The following is a 27,949-nucleotide window of genomic DNA, read 5'->3' on the forward strand; positions in this document are numbered from 1 at the left end:
CTGGAGACTACGAACTTCACCAAATTGTGAGTTTACTCCCTGGAGAAGCTTTTGCCAGGCATCCACTGCAGGCACTTTCAGTTGCTTTTTGTTTGTGTGTTAAACCACAATTAAAAGTTTGAATTTTAATCATGTTTCTAAGTCATCTTCAACCTTTGTAAAGACTTTGTGGTAATGATCATACATTTGTATGCAAACGGTTGTATTAACAGTGATTGATAAGCCACTCAATAACAGTGGAGGCAGTGTGCAGGCAGTACTACTACTCTTCATTTATAGAGCACTTTAAAAAACAAAAATGCATGGTATTCACAGCAGAACATTTTTGAAATCCCAACGTAACACGTCTAAATAAACAAAAAAAACAAACATGCCTCAAGGAAAGGAAAAAGTTGAATAGGAGTCATTCTCATATAATTTGATCAATAACAGTAAAAAAAGCACATTTAGGATTTTTCGTTTATGCCGCCTTGGTCTTATATTGGTAAATGTCTCCCATGATGAAGCAGCCATGCTCAAAGTCCTAGTTTCAAAAGTTATTGATGAGATAAAATTTTAGGCATTCGCTGTTAAAGGCAATCCTTGATAGAGCAAACGGTGTTGGCCCATTGAAATACACTTATTTTTATAACAGTAAAGATCTAAACAGCTTCATAAAAATCGTGTAAGTGGCACAATTTACGTGTTGCCCTTCAAACTCTCCAGAGATCGTGCATAAATGATCTTGAGTAATCATTAAACCCATTACACTTGTCTTGATACGATCGTAAAGACATGCAATAGTTCCCCCACTTTCACCTATTCATCTATACTGTATTAATTCATAGCTCAGAAATAACACCACATATTTTGCTGTCTGCTGTTATGTGAATGCAAAATGGCTGCCTCATCCTGGCACTTCAGCCCACAGATCCTTCTGGTGTATTAGAATATAACCTATATATAACATAATAAGGCTCACCAGTGGTAGCTTGAGTGACTAAGAAGGACCGTTTGTAAAAGAACCTTGGGAAAAGAAGGAACTCTGAAAACACCAAGATGCATTTGTGTTAGTTTTCATGTAAAAGGAATATAAAGCAATGGGAGAAAAATCCCTAAAAAAAATTGAATTCACATCTTCAGAAAACAAATCATGAAACTTCATTTTGGACACAAAACGGTACAGATATTTTGGCATTAAAAGTTTTAAAAATATTACTTGAGAATATTTTTTTCTTCGAAACAATTATGACCTTTTGATGAATAATAACTGCCAACAATTCAAATACACCTATCAGTACAATTAATTGATTTTTCAAAAGTTAATTCAGTGGGCCATGTCTTTACCATTATTGATGAAATTATATGAAAATGACCCATATATGCATCCATGACAGTCGTTACTATATCTTGTTTGAGGTTGCATTTGCTCAGGTTCACACTTTAGTTTTACCTGTCCCCTTTGCTTTCTACTGAGATGGGGCACTTACTTTTTTTGTTATACAATTATCCACCTTTTGGAGCCATGCAATACAACTTGTAGCATACTAGTGGATAACTGCTTACAAGCTCTTAGTTAATGTTTGTGAATGAGTTGTGTAGGCTGAATCAGAGGGAACAGAAGTATCTGTGGACAGGGAAAGCAGTGACTCCAGCCAAAGCTATACCCACACTGTCTCCAACGCTGGCAGCAGCCATAGCGAACTCCCTCTGTCGGTCTTCGGTCTAAGAAAAAAAATATATATATACGGATGAACATGGCCAATCTGATTCATTCCCGAAGGAAGAAAATGATCAATATGGACAGAATCAATTGTTTATTGTGTACACTATTCAATAAGAGCTGATTGTAGAGATTTTACCAGAGAAAATGGACTGGATGATTTAGAATTTGACATTCAGCATGAAGTGCTTTCAATCATCAGTACGCAAACGTATAACATCCATCCATCCATTTTCCATTCCGCTTATCCTCACTAAGGTAGTGGGGGTGCTGGAGCCTATCCCCAGCTGACTTTGGGCGAGAGGCGAGGTACACCCCGAACTGGTCGCCAGCCAATCGCACGGCCACATATAAACAAACAACCATTCACACTCACATTCACACTTACGGGGAATTTAGAGTCTTCAATTAACCTACCATACGTGTTTTTGGGATGTGGGAGGAAACTGGAGTACCCGGAGAAAACCCACGCAGGCACGAGGAGAACATGCAAACTTCACACAGGCGAGGCCGGATTTGAACCCAGGTCCTCAGAACTGTAAGACAAATGTGCTAACCAGTCATCCACCGTACCGCAAAAGTGAAACATTTCCATTTTAATTCATTTACACAAGTAAATGTGAGGTAGGACAAACACTTGGTCTACTCAAGAAATTGCACATACAGTAAACCCCCCACAATAAATGAAATCTTCAAAGTAGCGATCAATTACTGATAATATAAATTTATGTTTCATACTGCATATGCAATTCAATGGCAATATGTGCTACTTGAGAGCTGCAGGCATTTTATTTGTCCACTTGAGGTCACCATCCACAAACACTACACAAGCACATGCCAAACCAAGGTCAGTGTGCTCTGCTTGAAGGACACGAACAACAACCCGTGCGGACGTGTTGTGAACAGGCTTGTGTTTTAAAAGGTAGGTTTCTTTTTCTTCTAAGAGCCCAGTGGACCTTATGTGAGTCATTGCTGCCACATTAAAATCATATAGCCAATAAAGCTAACTATCAGAGATGTGCAGATGAGTAACTGCACGATACTGACCTATTAAAAAAAAAATTATGATACCCTAGATCTGAAATACGTGAACCGTGATTATGGCGAGGGATTGCTGTATTCAGTATGGAGAGTCCACTTGGAAAACTGGAGTTGCGCTTTGATGCTTAATAGATCAGAAGTAATTAAATGTCAGACCTCTTTGCTAATGAAGTAGAAGGTGTTAACATATGCAGTTCCACCCAGCAGACCCTCATAGATGATGATTGCAAACACCAACCAGGCACTAGGCAGGAATTTGTAACACACTTCCAGCAAGAGCAGCACTGCATTCAACACCTGCGGAGTAAAGAAATGATGTAACACTTTCAGGGTTTTCACAGAGGTGGATTTAAGTCACACAATCTCAACCCAACATGCACTGCGCCATTCAATGCTGAATTTTTGCCGTGATAAGGACGTTAATCAGGACTCTTCGAGTGTGTTTGTTACCTGTAGATCATTGAATGTGTGTCTTAATTAACCGTTGGCTTTCACTTTGTTTGCATGAAACCCTGACTGTGAGTTGTGTGTGATATAGTAACCTCCCATTGAGTTCCATTGTATGCTTGTATCAAATATTTCTTATTTGAAGCAACAAACATCAAACACACACACAAGCCACACAAGAAGTTCATCTCATTTTTTGTTTAGCAAGGCCCACAGAGTGTGCATCAAAGGGAAATGAAAAAAAAAAAAAAGGGTCCTGGTGTGAGATAGTCAATGGAAATATGTAATCAATAAATGACACAGAATCATGTAAAAATGGGAACAATGGAAAGGAAAAAAAACAATTCGGTGAAACTCAAAACCATCTTGCTGGTTTAGGAATAAAATACAGTAAAACAAAAGTCGCACGACTTGACCCCCCCCCCCCCTCCCCCCTCCCTACTTGACCACTAGATTATATTTTGCAGAGAAAGAAGAGCAAGGGTTGCCAAATTTGTTTGAAATCATCCAACTTGTCTTTAATTGCATACAGCCTTTTCAATAACCATAAAAAGCAAAAAAGGGAAGACAAAGGAAGCCGGCAATGACGAAAAAGTTCTCTCTCAAACTTCCACTTCACTAATATAGCTCCAAAGCAAATTTTTACGTATTGAATCAAAGTAAGCCTCTTTGGTCCGTAAAATACGCCCTACTAATACAGTTGTAGTATCTACGTGTAAATGAAGCCTAAATAGAGCGATGTTAAATCCGTAGCTTTTCCTTGTATTATGAGCAGCCTGCATAATTAAGTGTCCATAATTTGTATCCAAATGTCTATCAAACATGGTATCTGGCGTTAATCTGCCCTGTCATGATCGGAATTGTTCTTGAGCGTAGTGACGGGCTTCATTGTCACGGGGGACTGTCGTCTCCCTGCTTCACCCGTAGTGCTCTATGTGCTCGGTCCAGCAGCGGTGTTTTCTCCAGGTTCAATATGTCTCGTAGCAGTTGTGCTACATAATCACTTACACGCTATGCATTTTCTTTACCTTCTGGCAGGCCAATTTATATTCTGCCTCTTCGACCGACCTTCCAAGTCTAGGAATAAATATTCCTAGACTTGGAATATTTATTCCAAGTCTAGTCTATTTTCAGTTAGTTGTTCCACTTGTCCAGAAAGCAGAATGACTTTTTCTCTCACTCCACCATGGAGCTCGACGTATTTGTCGAGTCTGCCATATCCTGAGTTGTTTGTTGTGTTGTTCTATCTCCCGTCTCAGAGCAGATATGGCTACGTCGTTTTCGGCCCTTAATGTAGCCATTTCGCCTCGCAGAGTATAGCAAATACCCGTTTTAATTTGGGTCAGCTTGACGACCAAGAACACAATCGCGGTCGGAACCCTTCGTTAGCATTGCTAGCGCCCGGGCTAGCATCGCCATTCACCCCCGTGACTGCATCGTGGACTACCGCTTCAGGTGCCACTAGCTTTGCGTTTGGCTTTTTCGGTGACATTTTTTCTTCACAAAAACAATGTGCTTGCCAGTCGCTGGAAGACCAACTATTGGTGTGTAAAGAGAGTAACACTCATCGTAATTTTAACTACTTAGCTGGGGGAGTCACAAAACACAAGGAAAGTAAAAAGTCTTTAGACGCGCCATTAACCCTTGCAGAATTGTGTAAGGCCTTAAAAGATACGGCATCAGGTAGAATTTTATGTAATTTATATCTGTTCTCATATTCCTTTGTCCTTAGTTTAATCAAATGAATGTAAAGAGTATTTTTCTTTTTACATTCATTTTGCAAAGCCTTTGTTAGCCACAGACATTTATTCTTTTTTAGGTAATGACGGATTGAACAATCACAATTACAGTATATTGTGATATGAATGTCTCAAAAATCTATCTCTCTGTGCGCTGTATTCTAATCTTCTGCCGAAAGTCAGAATTTAATAAATCCATTACTTTTTAAGTTAATTCGTCAATAATTTCCTTTTTCTTGTGATAAAACTCAGACAGAGTGAAGACCGGTAAATGATCTGTTATGTTGCAAATCATTAGTCCACTAAAAGTAGTGTTCGATGTTATTTGGGATATTGTCGATGAGGGTGGCACTGTGCTGTGGTTAAACCTTTCTCGGGGTACGCCCATTTTTGTCCAGGCCTGTTTCGTGAGTTTTTTTTTTGTTTTGTTTTTTAAATAATTCTGTTGAACTACAATTCAAAAGTAATTGCTCATTTTCATTGTTTACATTTTTGTTTATTATTACTTATTTTTGTGTTTGCTGTGTGGTTTTCTTTCATTAACAGAGAGGTACCAACAATTTTGTCCACGTGTGTGTATAACATCCTTCCATCCATTTTCTATCCCGCTTATTCCCCACCAGGGTCGCGGGTGTGCTGGTGCCTATCTCAGCTAACTCTGGGCGAGAGGTGGGGTACACGCTGAACTGGTCGCCAGCCAATCACAGGGCACATATAGACAAACAATCATTCACACTCAAATGCACACCTACGGGCAATTTAAGAGTCTTCAATCAACCTACCTTTGTGGAATGTGGGAGGAAACCAGAGTACCCGGAGAAAACACACACAGGCACGGGGAGAACTTGCAAACTCCACACAGGTGAGGCCGAATTTGAACCCAGTTCCTCAGAACTGTGAGGCAGATGTGCTAACCAGTTATTCATCGTGCCGGCCTATGTATAACATGTTCAGATGTATTCTTCTAACTATTCTATTATACTTAGGTACAGCTTACCTGTAGTAAAGCAAGGCCCCAGAGTTTCCTGATCTTCATACAACAAAGCGAGGATCGAGAGACAAACACGCCAACCTGATAAAATGTCTGATACCTAACAGAAAAGGAACCACGTTGAATGTTTTAGCAAAGAATACCACAATGTAAACTCAAAATGAAATACTTTTCTACTCTTTTTTGTGTTAAGGAAAATAAAATATTTAACAGTATCAACTCAAGATTTACAACCCCATTTCCAATGAAGTTTGGACGTTGTCTTAAACATAAATAAAAACAGAATATAATGATTTGCAAATCATATTCAACCTATATTTAATTGAATACACTACAAAGACAAGATATTTAATGTTCAAACTGATAAACATTATTGTTTTGAGGAAATAATCATTAACTTAGAATTTTATGGCTGCAACACGTTCCCAAAAAGCTGCGACAGTGCCGTGATTGTTTCCCTGAATTGCTCAGTCATTCACAAGCAAAGATGGGGCAAGTGCATGAGAAAGTAGTCGAACAGTTTAAGGACAACGTTCCTCAACGTACAATTGCAAGTAATTTAGGGATTTTATCAGCTGCGGTCCATATCATCATCAAAAGGTTCAGCGAATCTGGAGAACTCACTGCACGTAAGCGGTGTGGCCGAAAACCAACACTGAATGCCCGTGACCTTCGATCCCTCAAATTTGCAAATCATTGTATGCTGTTTCTATTTATGTTTAACACGACGTCCCAACCTCATTGGAATTGGGGTTGTATTTTCTTTAGTTGTCTCAATTTACAGGTTTTAATTTATGAAGCAAATAAGAGAGGATTTTGCATGCATTTAGGAAACCTCATGTCTTTTACATCATTCATTCATTCATTTTCCCGATCGCTTATCCTCACGCGGGTCGCGGGCATGTTGGCGCCTATCTCAGCTGACTCTGGGCGAGAGGCGGGGTACCCCCTGAACTGGTCGCCAGCCAGTCGCAAGGGAACATATAAACAAACAACCATACACACTCACATTCACACCTACGGACAATTTAGTGTCTTTAATCAACCTACCATGCATTTTTTGGGGAAACCGGAGTACCCGGCGAAAACCCACTTAGGCATGGGAGAAAATGCAAAGTCCACACAGGCGAGGCTGAACTGTGAGGCAGATGTACTAACCAGTCGACCAACGTGCCACCTCTTTTACTTCTATTAATGTAAAATGGGAGCAAGTACAACCTTCATGTGTTTCTTTGTTTGAGTGTAATAGTTATTTTCTGTCTTATAAAATATTTTAATGTGTGCACAGTGGAACATTTGATAGTTTGTCTGCCTGGTTCTGCTGGGTTCCATTTTCAGCTCTGGCCTTTGTGTGTTGTACTCCACTCTTTTTTCTGTGTTCTCTGTCTCTGTCCCACATTTAAAAAAAAAATACATGGTGGGTTTATTGAAGACTTATCAATTGCCCATACACTGAAATAAATTTACAGTTATACCCTCGCATATCATAGCAGTTACGTTCCAGGTGATTAGTGTATCATTGCTGCCACATTGAACTCATTTTAGCCTATGAAGCTGACTATCAGAGATCTGCAGATGAGTAACTGGAGTACATTGATCTTTCAAAAAAATCTGTGATGCACTGAAATAAATGTGATATAGTGAGGGATTACTGTACTTACTTTGAACATGTATATCAGTTGGTAAACTGATGTCATTTTCGAGTAGGAAAAATTTATCACGTTCAAATTAAGTAAATTCCAAGTTGTTTTTCAGTGCAGGTGTGAATGTGAATGGATGTGTGTCTCGACAGTATGTTTGCTGAAATTGAATGGCAACCAGCCTAGGCTCTATTCCACGTCCGTCTCAGCTTCAGCTGGGACAAGCACCACCTGATTTGTGATCCTGAACAGGTTATGCAGTACGATATGGATGCATAGCTATTCTAATTACTAACCAGCGATACTGCTCTGCATGGGTGAGGAAAAACCTTCGGAAATACAGGAGCTCCATCTGGGGAAAAAGTTTAATTTCAAAATATTTCACATCAATTACCCTTTCTACGACTCCAAATAAATCGAGTCAATAGTATGCTACAACAGAGAACTTACCAAGCCCTGGTTAATGAAGTATTCAGCATAATAGACTAGTCCCAAGACACAGACAAATGGTATCAGGCTCTGTAGGATTTGCGATGAAAAAGAGTGAAGTAGTGTAATCTTGACAATTACAGTGGATATAAAAAGTGTACACACCCCCATTGAAACATCAAGCTTTTTTGCTGTAAAAAAACAAGATAGATATCGACGGTAAAGATTTTCCAAACTTTACATCTTTGTGCCCTATAACTTGTACAACTAATTTAAATAAGAAAATGGAATATTTTATCAGGAAAATAAAAAACATATAATAACAGGGTTGTATAAATATGCATACCTTCAAACAAATACAGTGTAACGGATATCGACACTTAGGCGAAAGACCAGAGAAGACTGGCCTGTCCTGCGTTTTCTGATCCACTCAGCGAACCCCAACATTCCTAAAATCTAATTCACGGCTTGATGAAGCCAACAGAACCACATCATCTGCAAAAAGCAGAGATGCAATACTGAGGCCACTAAAACGGAGCCCCTCTGCGCCTAGAAATTCTGTCCATAAAAGTTATGAACAGAATCGGTGACAAAGGGCAGCCTTGGCGGAGTCCAACCTTCACCGGGAACGAGTCCGACTTACTGCCGGATATGCGGACCAAACTCTTGACACCGGTCGTACAGGGACCAAACAGCCCGTATCAGGCGGTTCGGTACCCCATACTCCCATTCTTTTTAAGATTTGGATTTGTGCTTTGGGTCATTGTTGCACTGAAAGATTTTTTTTATTTAAAGATTTATTTATTTTACCAGGTTGAGATTAAAAACCTTTTTTTTTTTTCCAAGAGAGACCTGGAGTTACTCTTCATCTTCATCTTCATCTTTCAAGCAGAGGCCTAAAGAATGTCTGGTAATATGGACTGGTATTTGAAAAATAATTGTAATCTTTTTTTTAATGATTTTATCACAAAAACCTTTCATTTGAACAAGGGTGTGTAGACTTTTTATATCCACAGTAGTGTCCATTTAATTGATACTGTACTTACTTTGAAGACATGCAATTTCTCTGTGAGAGTGAGCAGTCCAGACCTCCCGTCCTCTGTTATATTGGAAGAGAAAGATAACAACATGGGGTTCACAGCCCTGCTATAAATAAGCATCACCCTGAACACAACAGTGTTGTGTTCAGGGTTATGAACAGTATATCTTCATCGTTACACATACTCGGGGCCACAACCAAAACAAAATTTTTAACCCCGCTCCAGAGGCATTGGTAGATCATTTTAAAGTTGAACCTAAGCCATTTTTGTGTTTTGTTTCTAAATACATTAAATATATTTGAAGGTAAGGATTGAAAACGTGCAAAGACCGAGAACAATTTAGTACAACGTTTTTAGATATAGCTTAAAACCTTTTTAGGCGGGGCTAAATCTAGCCCTGTGACGACAGTGGGCTGGGGCTTTATAATTTCTCGCATGAAGCCCACCACCACTATATATCCGAAAATGGCTATTCACTGGATTTGCGAGTTACTTAGAAATAATAGCTTGGCATATTTCTTTCTAGCACAACTACGTGCAGTTAGCCATGAAGCTATGCCTACAACCCAAAAAAAGCATCTTCCCTGAAGTGTTTTCTGTTACTTGGGCTAGTGTCCCTGTTATGTCACCCACGCACGGCTCAAACAGCAAGCCGACTGCGAGTTGGAGCACTCCACTGCAAAGTGGCCTATTACTAACGACTGGATTAGTGCAGTACGCATTAGTCGGAATGGCGGGGGCTCCGTCCAATACTCCACAGCCTTGCTCCATGCGCATAGACCCACACAACAGAGACTCTGAAGGGAAAGTTAACCGTTTAGCACTTTTTATACACAAGGAATGCGACTCAAAGTGCTTCACAGAGATAAAAAGACAATTCAAATAGGATGAATACAAAACCCCACACCTCCCATCCCCACAGATAAAACCAGACACACCCATATAAACACACACAAACACAGCATCTATTGACTAACAGTACAGCGATAGTACAGAGACATCGCAAGGCACTGAGGATCGAGGCTAGGAAAGACAACATGTGGGGGCCATCCACATCGAGAGGTGCCACAGCTCGCAACCACAGAGGATGCCACCACAAAAACCACCACGAGACCGGGTGGGACTCCTCACATTGTGCCGGCCCCAGGAGGCTGCAGGATGACATCCTCGTGGGCAGACCGAACACACCTCCCAGCATGGAGGCTCCCATGAGTAGATACAGGAGTAGAACTTAAAACACTGAAAAACAATAGAATAGGATGAAAAAAAACTAAAGGACAATAAGAGATACTATAACGGTCAGTCAGAAATATAATAAAATATGACATGAATAAATAAATAAATGAGTAAAATAAGTAATGAATAAATGGGTAATCAGAATCATCTTTATTTTGCCAAGTATGTCCAAAAAACATACAAGAAATTTGTTTCCAGTAGTTGGAGCCGCTGTAGTACGACGACAGACAGTCAATTGACAGAGAACACTTTGGAGACATAGACATTGAGAAAAACAGTCACTGAGAAATAAAGGGTTGCTAGTTATCTGGTAATGCCGGCACAATCTTTATTTATTAATTTTTTTGACAATTGTGCAAAAAGATGCAGTCCTCTAGCACTTAGAGCAGTTTGAATGCCTAATATAGCAATAGTCCGGTCCAATGACCATTGTGCAAAGGGCGCCGAGACTTCAAGGAGTGTATGCAGTTTAAAGTGAGGAGTAGTGCGAAAATGTGGGACAATGTTGATCAGAATCAGAATCAGAATCAGAATCATCTTTATTTGCCAAGTATGTCCAAAACACACAAGGAATTTGTCTCCGGTAGTTGGAGCCGCTCTAGTACAACAAACAGTCAATTTACAGAACACTTTGGGGACATAAAGACATTGACAAAAAACAATTGTGCAAAAAGATGCAGAGTCCTCTAGCACTTAGAACAGTTCGAACGACTAATATTGCAATAGTCCGGTGCAATGACCATTGTGCAAAGGGCGCTGAGACTTCAAGGAGTGTATGCGGTTTAAAGTGACGAGTAGTGCGATCATCTGGGACAATGTCGGTTGTGCAAATGTTACAGATACTCCTCAATCAGTGTGCAAATGGGGCAGATGCTACTCTGGCATGAGTGGCCAGTATTGGTCAACAACAGATATGTAAATAGTGCAGCGTGGCGAGACTACTACAGAGAGTGCACGAGTAATGTATAATTGGCCCGACAGAAATGTGACAACGAACTCAAGTCCCAAAAAAAAATTGGCAGCATGTTACAATAGAATTGTAGGTTAGCTGTTTAAGAAGTTGATGGCAGTTGATGCTGTCTGCTATTACTCCTCGTAATAAGAGAATTGTGAAAATGGAACCTGCTTTGGCATTGTGGATTGGTGATTGCAGGGAAAAAACAGAGTTTGGACACTAATATTATCTGGACAAAGGCCAAATCTTGCCCGATGACGACAACGAAGAGGCTGAAGAAGGTGCCTCAAGCCAGTACTAGCGCTGCCAGGAGTGATTTGCCTCCTCGAGGGAGCAAAGGCTGGTTTGAAAAATTTAAAAAAAGATATGGCCTCAGAAGCGTGCCTCTGTTGGCAATGTTGATGAATGTTAATTACTGTATAATAAATGTGAACTACTGTATAAGGTTTTATAATTAAAGATTTAAGTAAATACGTGTACTGTTGTAATCTTTGTCTCAAATATGTAAAGTATAAATACTGTTTCCATATTTAAAACATTCTGGTACCCACATACACATCCACGAAGGTTCCAGGGGAGGGGGAGGGTGCAAATCCTACTTCGCGGTTTTTCACCTTTCGCGGGGTTCTGGTCCCCATTAACTGTGAAAAACGAGGGAACACTGTACTTTCTTTTTTCGTTATGTAGAAGTACTGTATTGACATGGTTCATCCACAAATTACAGTGCAAACAGCAAAGTGTAAATGTGAAACTTTGTCCAGTCTCTTGGAATCAATCTTTCACATACACTAAAGTGTAATGTAGCGTATATAGGTCAAATAAAAATGGAATTAATTTCGGAGAAAAGAATAAGCCGGAAGCGACGCTTGCGCTACTTCCGGTTTACCGTAATTTTAAGTTTAATTGTTAAAATCAAACTAATGTCTCGAAAGGGGCACCGTCACTTTTTATAAGTTAAACTTTGGGAGAAATGACGAGAAACCTTTTTATCAGTTTCGCAATCTGAAGGTTGCTACACTGACTTCTAGATGACAGAGGTTTACTTAAACTCAGAACACACACGCAAAATACAACCAAGAGTGGAATTTTATGGTATATTTAATGACATCTAAAGGGAACACATAAAAAGCTGCCACTCACTCACTGCGACAAATCGCTCATGAATATGCGAATTGCTTGTCTAGCTCCTCACACACATACTCTCTGGCCCAACTGCAAACCTACCAAGACATGGTTGTCCACCTAAACTGACAGTGCGGGAAGCAGCCAAGAGGCCCATTGTCACTCTGAATGGTGGTGGGAACATCATGTTATGGGGATGCTTTTCTTCAGGAGGGACAGGGAAGCTGGTCAAAGTTGATGGGAAGATTTAGGGAGTTAAATACAGGGCAATCCTGAAAGAAAACCTTTTGGAGGCTACAAAAGACTGGGAAGGAGATTCATCTTCCAGCAAGACAATGACCCTAAACATAAAGCCAGAGTTACAATGCAGTGCTTTAGATCAAAGGATCTTCATGTGTTAGAATGACCCTGTCAAAGTTCATACCTAAATCCCTCTGAGGATATGTGGCAAGACTTGAAAATAGCTCTTCATAGCCGCGCTCCATCCAATCTTGCTGATCTTGAGCTTTTTTGCACAGAAAAATGGGCACAAATCTCAGTGTTTAGATGTGCAAAGCTGATACCCAAAAGTCTTACACCTGTAATTGCAGGGAAAGGTGGCTCTACAAAGTATTAATTAGCAATAAGTATGCCCACACTTGCTCTGCGGCTCTCACTGGGGGCAACTCCAGAGAGGAAAAGAGTCCAAACCCTCTCAAGAGCACTGGTTTGGAAGCCCATTACTTTGTTTTGAGGCGAGCCAGAGAGCTCAGGCTCCATCCCTGACAGAGAGATGACGTTCCACGTGCCTTGAGCACCAGACCCCCTTGGCCCCTCCCAAAGGTGGACCTACGTTTACTCTTCTTGCTGTGCCTGGCCAGGCCCCATGGTTGCAAGTCTGGCACCAGGTGCTTGCCATCAAGCCTCACCTCCTGGCCTGGCTCCAGAAGGGAACCCCAGTGACCTCGCATGTGGGCCGGAGGGAAAATGTATGGGTTTTTTTTTTCTTCATGGGAGTTATGAGCCCAATTTAATCCAATATTGAGTAACAATTACCACTGAGACCCCAATTATAACTGATCGATTTTCAGAACAGCGTGTGTTCACATTTAAACACTTAATTTTTAAAAAATGTATTTGTATAAACTGAGTTTTTACCTTGGCTATGCGTTTCCTGCTCTTCTTGGGATCCCTCCATTAGCCGCTCTCTCTCCTCAGAAGTCTCAATGCCGTTATTGCTTTCTCCATGTTTCCACTGAGGAAATGAAGGTGGTGGAACCAGCAGGAAAAAATAGCTAGTGAAGAAATAAAGGAGTAGAAATGACACATTTTTATTACCAATTCATAATTACTTTCGACTAACTTGTGCTCCTGTATGCCTAAAATTCGGTGAACAACTAACCTTTTCTCTAGCCGCACAAAAACCCAGTTTCAATCATCATCATGCATGTTGTTCCACAAGACCTCTGCATATCTCAAAAGACTTAAATTTTTTATTTATTTATTTTTAATTTGTGATACTACCACAAAAGTGTACCAGTTATGGCAATGAGTTGTGAAACCAAAAAAACTGGACAAGCAGCTTATTGTATAATATGTCTATGCGACCTACAGTTGATAAAAACAGAAGAACAAAGGTATGTACATTCTAAAGTAAGCACAAACAGTCATCTCCCTCAGCACGTGTCAGTCACTCCCTCATCATCAAAGTTAAGGTTTGTTTTAACCCATGGCATCTTTTTTCTTGTTCCTTGCGGGACAGTTAAGAATGTTAAAAAGCGAAACGCATGAAATCTTTGAGTATTCCTCAAGCAGCTGAGCAGGTGGTGTTATGAAATTCATCTCTCTTTTTGTTGATGCACGGCCTCCCCTGAGAAAAGTTTCCATGAAAAAGTAAGTTGAATTTAAGCAAAATATATATATTTTTTAACATCTTAAATCTGTGGAGGTCTTTTATTCATGGTCAAAATACAGAATTTTTTTCCCCACTAAATGTATTATTAGTGCTTACGAGACATACCACAATTTTTACTTGGCGTCTTGAACCTGTCATTGCAACCAAAGGATTTTGTACAAAGTATTAAATAAGTACCAGTTAGTGTGTTCAATACCTTTTCCCGGTGTCATTTCACATTATTACACATTTTAATGTCTGATCTGATTTGTTCTACTTTCTTTGTATGTGTGGATTATTTGGGTTGGTCCAAACAACTGGTGAAAATTTCATGTCAATAGCACCTTTGGAAATATATTTAGTGAGAAAAACGGTGGTGTTAAATACTTATTTCAGCCGCTGTATGTACCCTGGCGCCCCAAATTTGGAAGTTATAACTCTCACCCAGCTTTTATATGATCAGACATAATGTAATTTGATCAATAACGGTAAAGACATGGCCCACTGAATTTCCAATTGAAAACCAATGAATTTTACTGATATGATGTTTGTTGTTCAAGATGGCACCTAACCGTGTGGTCGCCCCGGTTACGTGCTCTGTAGTACTGTCCATGTTTTTGTGTTTTTCATTCGTCTTTGGAGATATTACGCGACTCACTTACACAAGGGAAGAGATTTCTAACCCGAAACATTAGGGAGTCTACCCCGGACTTTCTTCAATTTTCACAAACCCACTCAGTTTTTTCTCTGAGCTACCCACCGGCGGGGCGGCCGCGGCCTAGGCCGCATGGAGGTGAAGGCACACCACAGAGGGAAGCGAGCTGGAGTGCAGGTCAAGCTCCATAAGAGAGGATTCCGAATGCCGTTCCCGTCGATTCCCCTCGCAAATCTACGCTCCCTACCCAACAAAATGGACAAGCTTCATCTCCTCACAAAGACCAGTAGAGACTGGACGTTCCACCGCCCTGTGCTTCATGGAGACATGGCTTTGTGAAGAGATCCCCGATGGCGGCGTGATGCTTCTGGGCTTCCAACTACACTGGGCAGACCGCGTCACGGACCTATGCGAGGATGCTGTTCGTGGACTTCAGCGCTACGTTCAACACATCATCATCGCCGAACTCCTCTCCTCCAAGCTTCTCCAGCTCAGCGTCTCGCCTGCCATCTGCCAGTGGATTTACAGCTTCCTGACGGGCAGGACACAGCAGGTGAGGCTGGGGGACACCACCTCATCTACACGCACCACCAGCACTGGGGCACCCCAAGGATTTGTCCTCTCTCCGCTGCTCTTCTCTCTCTACACAAACGACAGCACCTCAAGCTGTCTTTATCATTAATGCCAATGGAGAGAGCCACATTATGCTTTGGCAATACACCAGAGGTATCTGTGAGCTGAAGAGCCAGGATAAAGCAGCCATTTTGCATCAGAGCTATGAATGAATATGTATGAATTTGTGAAATTTGGAAGTATTGCATGTCCTTACCGTTATTATGAATGCTTTACCACAATAGTGTAATCGGTTTAATGAGTAGTTAGGATCATTTATGCACCTGTATCCACAGAGTTTGAAGGGGATTTGCATTTAGCGTTATTGATCGAATTACAGTGGGTACGGAAAGTATTAAGACCCCCTTAAATTTGTCACTCTATGCTATATTGCAGCCATTTGCTAAAATAATTTAAGTTCAATTTTTTTTCTCATTAATGTAAACACAGCACCCCATATGGACAGAAAAAAACGGAATTGTTGAAATCTTTGTAGATTTATTAAAAAAGAAAAACTGAAATATCACACAGCCATCAGTATTCAGACCCTTTGTTGTGACACTCATTTAACTCGGGTGCTGTCCATTTCTTCTGATCATCCTTGAGATGGTTCTACACCTTCATTGGAGTCCAGCTGTGTTTGATTAAACTGATTGGACTTGATTAGGAAAGCCACACACCTGTCTATATAACACCTTACAACTCACAGTGCAAATGAGAATCATGAGGTCAAAGGAACTGCCTGAAGAGCTCAGAGACAGAATTGTGGCAAGGCACAGATCTGGCCACGGTTACAAAAAAAACTCTCCTGCACTTAAGGTACCTAAGAGCACAGTGGCCTCCATAATCCTTAAATGGAAGACGTTTGGGACGACCAGAACCCTTCCTAGAGCTGGCCGTCCGGCCAAACTGAGCAATCGGGGGAGAAGAGCCCTGTTGAGAGAGGTAAAGAAGAACCCAAAGATCACTGTGGCTGAGCTCCAGAGATGCAGTCGGGAGATGGGAGAATGTTCTAGAAAGTCAACCATCACTGCAGCCCTCAACCAGTCGGGGCTTTATGGCAGAGTGGCCCGATGGAAGAACCATCTCAAAGGATCAGAAGAAATTTTGTTTCATAAATCTGAAAACATTTCAACAATTCCGTTTTTTTCTGTCAATATTGGGTGTTCTGTGTACATTATTAAGGAAAAAAATGAACTTAAATGATTTTAGCAAATGGGTGCAATATAACAAAGAGTGAAAAATTTAAGAGGGTCTGAATACTTTGCATGTCTGCAATTCTTTGTGCCAAACACATAGCAAAAAGAAAGCATGATGTAGAAGATGAGCCAAGACAATTTTCCTATGTAAATGTGTCATTTGTATGTATTTTTTTCTCACTTACCTAATCAGCATCGTGACTGGAATGATCAGCATGATTAAAAGTGTAACCTGGGGTGAAAGGCCAACTTGAGTCAGGCTTGAATAAAGGAGGGCTCCCACAACACCAGCCCCACCAGTCCCTGAACCCCAGGCCCCAAGTACATTCCTAGCACAGGTGGGAAACAAATGTTAATGTTAACGTTTTCTGTTTGAAAAAAAACCCAAAACATCACACTAAGTTTGTAAATTATGAAGTAATGATCACAGGCAATAGCATTAAGAATGACACGCAGTTAGGTCCACATGTATTTGGACAATGACAGAGGCTATGATTTTACTTTTATCTAATACCACAATTGATTTAGACTAAAACTATCGTGTTCGAGAAATGCAGACTTTCAGCTTTAATTTAAGCGCTTTCACAAAAATACTGTCATTTAACATTTGGGGTATACAGCCATTTCATGCAGAATTCCTCTGTTTCCTCTGAATAATCACAATTTTTAATCCTTTGGATTAAAATCATTTTCAGTCCCCGACTGCCTGACCGCTGGAAATCACCAAGCACCGTTTTGCCAGGCCTTCAACCTGGTCGGCCTCTCTGGTACTGTTTTTGATTGGTTCAGCTCCGATCTCAGAGATCGACGTTTTTTTTGTAGGTATGGATACATATTCTTTCAGAACACAAAATTGAGAGTAAATTTTAGGTCCAATTATTTTTAATTTGTACATGCTTCTGCTTGAGGATGTCAATTCAGCTAGTGTTGATTATATGCCACAAGACTTACAGTGGCTGAAATAAGTATTTAACGTCACAATCTTTCTCACTAAATATACTTCCAAAGGTACTATTGACCTGAAAATGTCACCAGATGTTAGGAACAACCCAAGTAACCCATACATACATAGAAAGTTGAACAAATAAAATCAGAAATTAAGTTGTTTTGTGTGTAAAAATGTGAAATGACACAGGGAAAACGTATTGAACACATGAAGAAAGGGAGGTGCAAAAAAGCATGGCAAGCCAAGACAACACCTAATATCTATCAATAATCAAACAGTAATCCAGCAAATGAGTATCAGCTGATTCAGTCCTAATTGATGGCCTACAAAATGTTGTCAGTGCCAAGGTGTGAGTCAAGACATATCTCATGATGGGTAAGAGCAGAGAGCTTTAAGACCATTGCAAACTAATTACTGCAAAACATAACGATTGCATTGGTTACAGGCGCATATCTAAGCTTCTGAACGTTCCAGTGAGCACGGTTAGGGGCATAATGCGTAAGTGGAAAGCCAATCATACCACCATAAATTTGCCTCGATCAGGTGCTCCTTGCAAGATTTTATTTTTTTTTGCACTCCTTTTTCAAAAATATTCAGAAGAGTTGTCCAAGAGCCAAGGACTACCTGTGGAGTGTACTGGAAAAGCAACCACACAGGGCGGAACCAGGCTGCTGGGGGAAGAACAGTTACATTGGAAAAGGGGCATTTTGTAATCTGGCTTTCCTGTTCTACGTTACTAGTGGTGTGCACCTTGTTGTAAACTTATATTCACAATAGTGAATAGTGAACTCAACCCTGGAAAAAGAACAATTCACATAGATCATTAAAAGCTCAAAATTAATATGACATTCATTCCAATGATGAGTGTATGAATTTGTGCAAACTTTGGACCAGAAATGTGCAGACAGATTGTATTGTGGAATCCTTCCCCATTAAATGTTATCGTCTTAACCCCATTTAAAGACAAGTCGGAAAAACAGAAAAATTGGAAGGTAATATTACCTGCTATAGAAGACTGTGAGGGAAAGGAAGGTTAACTCTCCAAATCCTGAGCTGGTACTGGCAAAAACAACACCTAGAAGTATACAGTGTTCAAAGAAAATTAGTTTTGCACAGATCAGTCTTTCAGATCTTTGGGGGGCATGAAATCTTAACAGCTACAATATACCTTTAACAAATTAAAAACAAAGTTAAGGTTCCTAACGAGAGTTCCTATCCCAGGGGCGTCGCTAGGTTTTGACATTTGGGGTAGTTTAGCCCCCCCCCCACACACACAATAATAATAAATCATCATCATCGACGAAAGGGTATTGTATTGCCGGTGTGTTTGCTCATGTAGTGAATGCTTAATTTTCTAAAACTATCATTGACCGGGGTATGGGCATTTTTGGGATACATCGGTTTTAGGGGGGCTAAGAAAATAAAACTTTGCCATAAACACATACGACCAAATAATTTTGAGGGCTTGACAAGTTTTCAGGGGGGCATCAGGTGTAAAATAGACCTAGCGACGCCCCTGTCCTATCCTATCCATCCCTGGTATTCAGTGTATAGCAAAACACTATTTTGTATTTCAAACATACCCACATGTTGAAAATTTTGACAATAAACCGATGTGTATCCATCTCAAGAAGTCTCAAGTCAGATACCGCTCTAATTCTATATGAAGTTATGATAAAAAAAATATATATTTTTTTAGCCCATTACCGATAATGCTCATCCACACAGTTGAAGAGAAGGAAACAACAAGGAAACTTGTTGCAGCCATGATGACACAGAATAAGATTCGAAATCTGGAAAGAAAACCAACATTTACAAACAAAGTTATAAAAATTACATAATAATGCAACACGTTCTTGCTTCTATTTTCTGTCAATTGAAAATTAGAATATATACAGCAGCTACTGTATACAGTATGTATATAAACAACCGCCAGTGCACTTTTTCAGAGCTTACTTATTCTGCTGGGATTTTCATTCCATTTTCAATTCATATTTTGTTCTTTTGAGGACTTTGCTCGGTGTGGGTCAGTTAGTTAAATTGATGACTTATTTTGCTTTGACACAATTCAAAAGTTAAAAAAAAAAAAAAAAAAAAAGCACTGCTATGGCTGTGCAATATTTCAGTTTTTCTTTTTTAATAAATCTGCAAAAATTTCAACAATTCAGGTTTTTTCTGTCAATATGGGGTGCTGTGTGTACATTAATGAAGGAAGAAAAAAAATAATAATTTTAGCAAATGGCTGCAATAAAACAAAGAGTGAAAAATTTAAGGGGGTCTGAATACTTTCCGTACCCACTGTATACTATATATACACTGTACATATAACATCAGACCAGACCCCAGTTGCAGGCTGTACAAATACGCCCCAGAGACAGTGCAGCACATCACAGCAGGTTGAAAGATGCTGGCATGCAAGACATAAATGGAGTGGCATAATCAGGTAGCAGGAACAGTGTACCAGGACATCTGTACCAAATATGGACTATGGAATATGGTCCCAGAATAAAAATGGCAGAAACCACTTTGGTGGTTGAGAACAGCCAGGCAAAGATCCTGTGGGACTTCCAGATCCAGACTGACAAACTGGTGATGGATTACCAGCCTGACATAGTGGTGGTGGATAAACATCAAAAGACAATTTATTACAGATGGAGCATTCTTTCCCATTACCCATGAGGCACTTTGTGGATAACAAGTGGAGCAGACAGCTTAATGATGAGGGTTGGGAGTATGTCAGCTAATAGTACAGCCTGGGAGGGAAAAAAAGAAAACAATCAGAGAATCCCCATAAACATGATTAGCTTATGGCTCAAGAATTCTAGCTCATTGTGTTTTACAAAATGACCTAAGCACCGTAAATGTACACCATGGTGAATTGGATCTAGTTTACACAAACCGATAGACAGTCATGTAACATTTACTTGTGGTATTTTCAAAATATCGTTACAAAACTTGGTACACAGTGTTAAGGGAACTACATTAAAAAGAAAACTGAGCATGATCGGTTAAAAAACATGGCCGCCATCACCCTAAACATTATTTAGGGTCAAGGCTTACAGCAAATTTGCCAAGCTGTAATTCATCCAATCGTTATAAACCTTTGAGGATGTATTCAGAACACGTGGAACACATGTCCTCTGAAATATTTTGTGGTCAAACCTTCAGGAACGTCCAATGCCTAAACTGTTTGTGCCAAAAGCACAGATTTTGATAGGCTACACCCCTCTCTCCATGTGTGAGATTAACTTGATACACTGTATCATTCGCTTGAAGTCCAGCTCGATGCTCCTCCGTGCTGTGGGTGTATGTGTAACAAGCAAATGTATTTAAAATTCATTCATCCATCCATCCATCCATTTTCTGAGCCGCTTCTCCTCACTAGGGTCGCGGGCGTGCTGGAGCCTATGCCAGCTATCTTCGGGCAGGAGGCGGGGTACACCCTGAACTGGTTGCCAGCCAATCGCAGGGCACATACAAACAAACAAACATTCGCACTCACATTGACACCTACGGGCAATTTAGAGTCTTCAATTAACCTACCACGCATGTTTTTGGGATGCGGGAGGAAACCGGAGTGCCTGGAGAAAACCCACGCAGGCACGGGGAGAACATGCAAACTCCACACAGGCGGGGCCGGGGATTGAACCCCGGTCCTCAGAACTGTGAGGCAGACGCTCTAAACAGTCGTCCATCATGCCGCCGTATTTAAAATTTCGATGGAATTTTTTTTTTTAGTTACTGTTCTAATGTCATTATTATTATTGTCTTTATTCCTAATCTTAAATACTTCTGATTGACTGAACGACTGTGTCCTAGATTGATTTGTTAAACATATCACCTGGTATGTTATCCACTCCAAACATTACAACTCTGTCTCCAGTACTACAGCACTCATTCATTGAAATTGCCTGCCAAATTAAAATGACAATAGTCGTAGACCTGCTTCACATGCCAGAATTAGTTTTTTTAATAATACATATAATTGGATATTTCATCATTGATGAGCTTATTTATAGTTTAATTATTCCCACTTACCGCGGTTGAGACAGAACTGCAGTCATAGCAACTGCTGTTGCCAAATTCTGTATCCAGTGTAATTAAGGAGGGTTTCTGTATAATAAAAAAGAAAGAAACAAGTTTAAAGTGAAGAACATTCTTTCCAACTTTGTTTTAAAATAGTCTAGATTGTCTTATCAACCAGGAGTAGGAACACTGTTGCAACGGTGCCAGAAGTGTGCTCTTTGACCTCACCTACCATTAGCTCCTTGGATAAGCTATAGTTACACAGTAAGTTATTTTTGAAAAAGCAATGGGCCTCATTTTCCACCAGTTCTTACAATCACATTTGCTGTTGAGACATATTGTGGGAAATTGACTTTTAATAGCTGGTTCTCTGGAGGGCCTGCCTACCTTACCCATCAAGCGTGAAATTAAACCACTAATTCAGTTGTTATCTACCTGTGTCTGTGAGCGAGCCGTTCTGTATTTACAAAACCCAATTCCAATAAAGATGGGATGTTGTGTAAAGCAAATACAACCCCAATTCCAATGAAGTTGGGACGTTGTGTTAAACAAATAAAAACAGAATACAATGATTTGCAAATCATGTTCAACCTATATTTAACTGAACACACTACTTAGACAAGATATTTAATGTTCAAACTGAAACTTGATTGTTTTTAGCAAATAATTATTATGGCGGCAACATGTTCCAAAAAAGCTTGGACAGGTGGCAAAAAAGACTGAGAAAGTTGAAGAATGCTCATCAAACACCTGTTTAGAACATCCCACAGGTGAACAGGCTAATTGGGAATAGGTGGGTGCCATGATTGGATAGAAAAGGAGCTTCCCTGAATTGCTCAGTTATTCACAAGTAAAGATGGGGCGAGGTTCACCTCTCTGTGAACAAGTCTGTGAGAAAATAGTCGAACAGTTTAAGGACAATGTTCCTCAACGTACAGTTGCAAGGAATTTAGGGACTTCATCATCTACAGTCCATATCATCATCAAAAGGTTCAGAGAATCTGGAGAAATCACTGCATGTAAGCGGCAAGGCCGAAAACCAACATAGAATGCCCGTGGCCTTCGATCCCTCAGGCGGCACTGCATCAAAAACCGACATCAATGTGTAAAGAATTTGTTAAACTGTACATATATATATATATATATATATATATATATATATATATATATATATATATATATACACACACACACACATATACACGCACACACACACACGATGTTGTGTGCTATAATATACAGTGAATATATTAGGGTTGCTCTATATATTGTTTGATCATCGTCACCGCAATGTGCGCATGCACAATAGTCACATCGCAAAGGTTCCTATATCCCACAAACATAATTTTGTTGTGAGCGTTGTCTGTGCTGTTGCAATGCCATTAAATTTAAAATTTGAATTGCAGCCAGACCAGTTGACCAGTTGCAGTTAACCCTAACCCTCCTGGAACTCATGAAAACTAGCTACAGGTCCCCGTACAGTGCACGACACGACTGGATTGTTCAGTTGCGTTTGGCTGCATTTCGTGGTGTGTGGCCGGCTTTAGCAGCCGGAAGTGACTCAGGGCTCACTCTCAGTGCAACAAGGGATTGCAAGCAAGGGCGCCGACCATAGTTCAAATATGTACTGTATTCAACTATGAGGATTTTTACTTGAGCGTCTTGCCACATTCCAAAAACATGCCTTGTGTGACAATGTGAGTGTCACTCAACCCCACTTCTTGCCCAAAGTTGCTGTGGATGGATGGACGGACGGACAGGAAGTTCAACTGTACAATTTAGTAAGTTGAACCATTAGCATTCAACAACTGGGTGTAGCAACCCTAACTAAATAATTGATTGAGAGGTGTGTCTCACAACCTTTGTTCAAACAATAGCTCGGACACTTTGTAGACACTTCAAATATGATTAAAATAAAGCCAACGTACAAATATGGTGGTGTTTTCGGACTGTTGTTTTTTAAGGATGTCTTGAGCAGCACTGAGCATCACCACATATGCAAAGTTGTTGCACAATCCAAGGAGCCTGAAAAGGTAAACAAAGAGAATAGGAGTTAAGTAACATTCTACACATTAATAACACATTTTATTTCCCTCATCGATCAATCTATCTATCCATAGATCGATCGATCTATCTACAGCAACAGCTGATAGATCAATAAATGACAACTAAGATGCAGAAATAAAAAACTAATATGAATTCATCAATTATTGATCAATTTGAGATGACGAAGCCTCACTTTTGGTAAAGAGAATTTGTTTAAAAAAAAAAAAAAACATGAAATAATTATTATGGCTATGTAAGGTTTTACCTATTAGGACATCACATCTGCCTCACAGTTCTGAGGACCCACGTTCAAATCCGGCCTCGCCTGTGTGGAGTTTGCATGTTCTCCCCGTGCCTGTGTGGGTTTTCTCTGGGTCCTCCGGTCTCCTCCCACATCCCAAAAACATGCGTGGTAGGTTGATTGATGACTCGAAATTGCCCGCAGGTGTGAATGGTTGTTTGTTTATATGTGCCTTGCGATTGGCTGGCGACCAGTTCAGGGTGTATGTAGACCGCCTCTCACCCGGAGTCAGGTGGGATAGGCTCCAGCACTGCCCGCAACCCAAGTGAGGATAAGTGGTTTGAAAAATGGATGGATGGATAATATATGCATGGTGGTGAGAAGAAAATTGACCAGTACGCACGCGGCATGAATTCAACGGTGATTTTGCGTATACGCTAGGGCTGGACGATACGGGAAAAGAAATGTCAGTAAGATGTTTTTTTTTTTTTTTTTTAACGAGACGATATACAGACCCTTTCCAAAACGTTAAGATCATGGAAAAGTTTATTTCCATAATTCCATTCAAAACGTTAAACTTTCATAGATGATAGATTCAGAGCACAGAATTTAAACAATTTCAAGTATTTATTTGTTTATTTTTATATAATTTGGCCTTCCAGCTCATAAAACCCACAAAATCAGGAATTACAATTTTTTTAATACTGTTAAGAAATCAGCCCAAATTTTGCAGGTCATAAATGTTTTAAATTTAGCGTCAGACCCTAATCATCTACACCTGATAACACCTGGACAGGTTTCCCCAGGTGTTATTAAATTGTTTCAGTTTGGTTCAATTGTCTCAGTTCGGTTCAATATGGGGAAGACTGCAGACTTGACAACTGGCCAGAAGATCTTTGATACCCTCCATAGGATGGGTAAGCCACAAAGGCTCATAGCTAAGGAGGCTGGCTGTTCACAGAGTACTGTGTCCAAGCATATCAATGGAAAGTCTAGTGGAAGGACAAAATGTGGCAGGAGAAGATGCACCAGCAAAAGGGATGACCGTGGGCTTCAGCTGATTATCAAACAGAGAAGATTCAAGAATCGAGCAGAGATCCAAAAAGAGTGGAATGAGGCGGGAGTCACAGCTTCAAAAACCACCACATTTAGATGCATCCGAGAGATGGGCTACAACTGTCGGGTTCCTCGGGTCAAGCCGCTTCTGAGCCTGAGCTAACATAGGAAGCATCTCAACTGGGCCAAGGAGAAGAAGGACTGGACTGTTGGCTAGTGGCTCTTTTCTGATGAAAATGTGCCTTTCATTCGGGAATCAAGGTCCAAGGGTTTAGAGGAAGATGGGTGAAGAACAGAACCCAAGCTGCTTGAGGTCCAGTGTGAAATATCCACGGTCAGTCATGATTTGGGGTACATTGTCCAGTGCAGGTGTTGGTAAACTCTGCTTTCTTAAATCCAAGGTCACTGCAACAGTCTACCAGAATGTTTTAGAGGACTTCATGATTCCTTCTGCTGATGATCTGTATGGAGATGCGACCTGGCTCCTGCCTATACCGCCAGAAGCACCAAGGCAGTAGATAAATGACAGATAATAAAAGAAATGCCACATCAGATATGGATGGGACCACTTTTGTTGGAGACCTGGGGTGGTGTAGTGTCCCCCAGTACTGGGCCGGTGTTGCGATACCTCATAGATTGTTTCAAATGCATTTGTTTTTTTAAATCAGTGGTAGTGACAGTGAAATATGCAGAGTTGAGGGGACTTTTATTTTGAAATGCCACATAAGATTTGGGTGGGACCTCTTTTGTTGGAGATCTGGGGTGGTCTAGTGTCCCCCAGAACTGGACTGGTGTTGCGATACCTCAAAGAGTTTTTTTTTTTTAATAATATTGTTTTAAATCAGTGGTAGTGACAGTGAAATATGCATATTTCAAGGGACTTTTGAAATGCCACATCAGATTTGGATGGGACCACTTTTGTTCGAGACCTGGGGTGGTGTAGTGTCCCCCAGAGCTGGACTGGTGTTGCGATACATCATAGATTTTTTTTTTTTTTTTACAAATGTTTTACATCAGTGGTAGTGACAGTGAAATATGCATATTTCAGGGCACTTTTATTTTGAAATATGCAGAGTTGAGGGGACTTCTATTTTGAAATGCCACATCAGATTTGGATGGGACCTCTTTTGTTGAAGACCTGGGGTGATGTAGTGTCCCCCAGAACAGGACTGGTATTGGGATATCTCATAGATATATATATATTTTTTTTTCAATCAGGGGTAATGACAGCAAAATATGCAGATTTCAGATAGTTTTATTTTGAAATACAATATCAGCTCTTTATCAAACCTCTTTTGGTGGAGTCCTTGGTGGTCTAATGTCACACAGATCTGGACTGGTCTTGCAATACCAATGGGATTATTTTGGGGAGGCTGTGTATCAGTAGGTAGAGCAGGTCGTCCAGTGACTGAAGGGTAACTGGCTTGAATCCCTGCTACGACTGTCCGCATGTCGAAGTGTCCTTGGGCAAGTCACTGAACCCTAATTTGCTCCCGGTGGCCCTGGCAGCGCCTTGCATTTCAGCAGTCGCTCATTGCTGTATGAGTGTGTGAATGTGAGGCTTTGTAAAGCGCTTTGGGCACTGTGATGGTGTCTGTAAAGCGCTACAGAGGTGCAGTCCACTTACCATTTATTTTTTATCATTTTTTGAAAAAATATATACTTGCAGTCATGTATGTAAATATCAAATAAACTATTTTTTAAATGCATCTCAAGATTCGAATTAACCTTGCTGGTTGCGTTATAACCGAAGCATTGACGTCCCTATTATTATTTTGAAGGTGGCTATCGCCGCGAGATGGCGACTTATTACCGTAATGCCGAGTATGAACCACATTAGGGGCGGCTAGCTTGACTTCTTTACGAGTGAAGGCTACCTTGACCGCAGTCAAACATCCACAGTCGTCCGCAACTTATGGAAAGGAGGACAAATACTCCGTATGGCATCTATGCAGTCAGCTGACTGACATAACAAACATATTTCACGCACACAAGCCCTCAGTTTCAAGATAAACCAAACCGAAGTCCGAGAAAGAAGAAAGGCAACTCACCAAAACCCGCTCCAATTGCGCCATAGTTGAAAACGATCTGTAAAGAAACGATGAGAAAGCGCATTATAAAACAGTGGATGCAAAACCCATTCCTTTTTAACTGACCATTCGTGTGGAAGTGTTGAATCGGATTTGTGTTGAGACGCCTCTCCATTTATAAACGGCGGTATGATAAATGAGAAACATCAGTAATGTCACGATGAATTGTAAACACTAAGGTCACGGGACCCACTTACCATAGACTTATGTGTAGACACCTGATTCAGCGGTATCTGCCATTGCTCCGATGCGTCAGTGCGACCGCCATGTTGGATGTGGCTCATCTGGAGGATAGTCTGATTAAGGATAGAAATGGTAATGTGTTGACTGTCGTCAGTAGTTTGAACATTAAATATTTTGTGTTTTTAGTGTATTCAATTAAATATAGGTTGAACATTATTTGCAAATCATTGTATTGTTTTTATTTATGTTTAACACAACGCCCCAACTTCATTGGAATTGGGGTTGTATTTCTCATCTTTACCCTTTAATCCAATACGGCTTCCGACCTGAACTTGGACATGATTGCACCATCTATGTAATAAAACCCCAAACTAAGATAACACATCATACCAGAATCACTCTCTCTTTATTGTCCCTGCTAACATTTGTATCTGTTGAAGTCACTGAGGAATTCTTTAGGTGCAATAAACAGATGTTTTTGGTTATTAGCTCTTAATAATAGTGTTCCCACAGCTGTCACGGCATACATCCTTACCACCATATTGTTTTAAATTCCTGGGAATTATTGAATTACAATTAACGTCGTAAATTGCAGCCAACTAAACATAAGCAATTTCCTCCTAAACTGTTGTCAATCCACAGTCCACTTGAGGAGAGAGCTTCTTTCCTTCTTCACCTGC

At 40.4% G+C, this 27,949-nt stretch overlaps 1 protein-coding gene across 4 annotated transcripts; it reads right to left on the reverse strand.

The window, feature by feature from the left end:
* Positions 1 to 248: 248 nt before the first annotated feature.
* cln3 (CLN3 lysosomal/endosomal transmembrane protein, battenin) lies at positions 249 to 27,335 on the reverse strand. 4 transcript variants are annotated; one of them, XM_061700072.1, is made up of 15 exons: positions 27,284 to 27,335; positions 27,048 to 27,084; positions 23,582 to 23,678; positions 21,666 to 21,740; positions 20,301 to 20,380; positions 19,335 to 19,420; positions 18,630 to 18,702; positions 16,867 to 17,010; positions 13,480 to 13,616; positions 9,036 to 9,088; positions 8,011 to 8,079; positions 7,857 to 7,912; positions 5,927 to 6,020; positions 2,900 to 3,040; positions 249 to 1,704 (listed from the first exon to the last, which is right to left on the reverse strand). In XM_061700072.1, exons 3-15 carry the CDS (start codon positions 23,639 to 23,641, stop codon positions 1,588 to 1,590), a joined length of 1,185 nt encoding a protein of 394 aa, XP_061556056.1. In that variant the 5' UTR covers positions 23,642 to 23,678; positions 27,048 to 27,084; positions 27,284 to 27,335; the 3' UTR covers positions 249 to 1,587. The 4 variants fall into 4 exon arrangements, 3 of the variants coding, with proteins under 3 accessions (XP_061556056.1, XP_061556055.1, XP_061556057.1); XM_061700071.1 differs by lacking the exon at positions 27,284 to 27,335 and adding an exon at positions 27,153 to 27,276; XM_061700073.1 differs by lacking the exon at positions 27,284 to 27,335 and adding an exon at positions 27,153 to 27,276 and having other exon boundaries at positions 1,636 to 1,704; positions 2,982 to 3,040.
* Between the last annotated feature and the right edge of the window lie 614 nt (positions 27,336 to 27,949).

The sequence above is a fragment of the Phycodurus eques genome, chromosome 16 (genome assembly GCF_024500275.1).
Source record: "Phycodurus eques isolate BA_2022a chromosome 16, UOR_Pequ_1.1, whole genome shotgun sequence".
Lineage (NCBI taxonomy): Eukaryota > Metazoa > Chordata > Actinopteri > Syngnathiformes > Syngnathidae > Phycodurus > Phycodurus eques.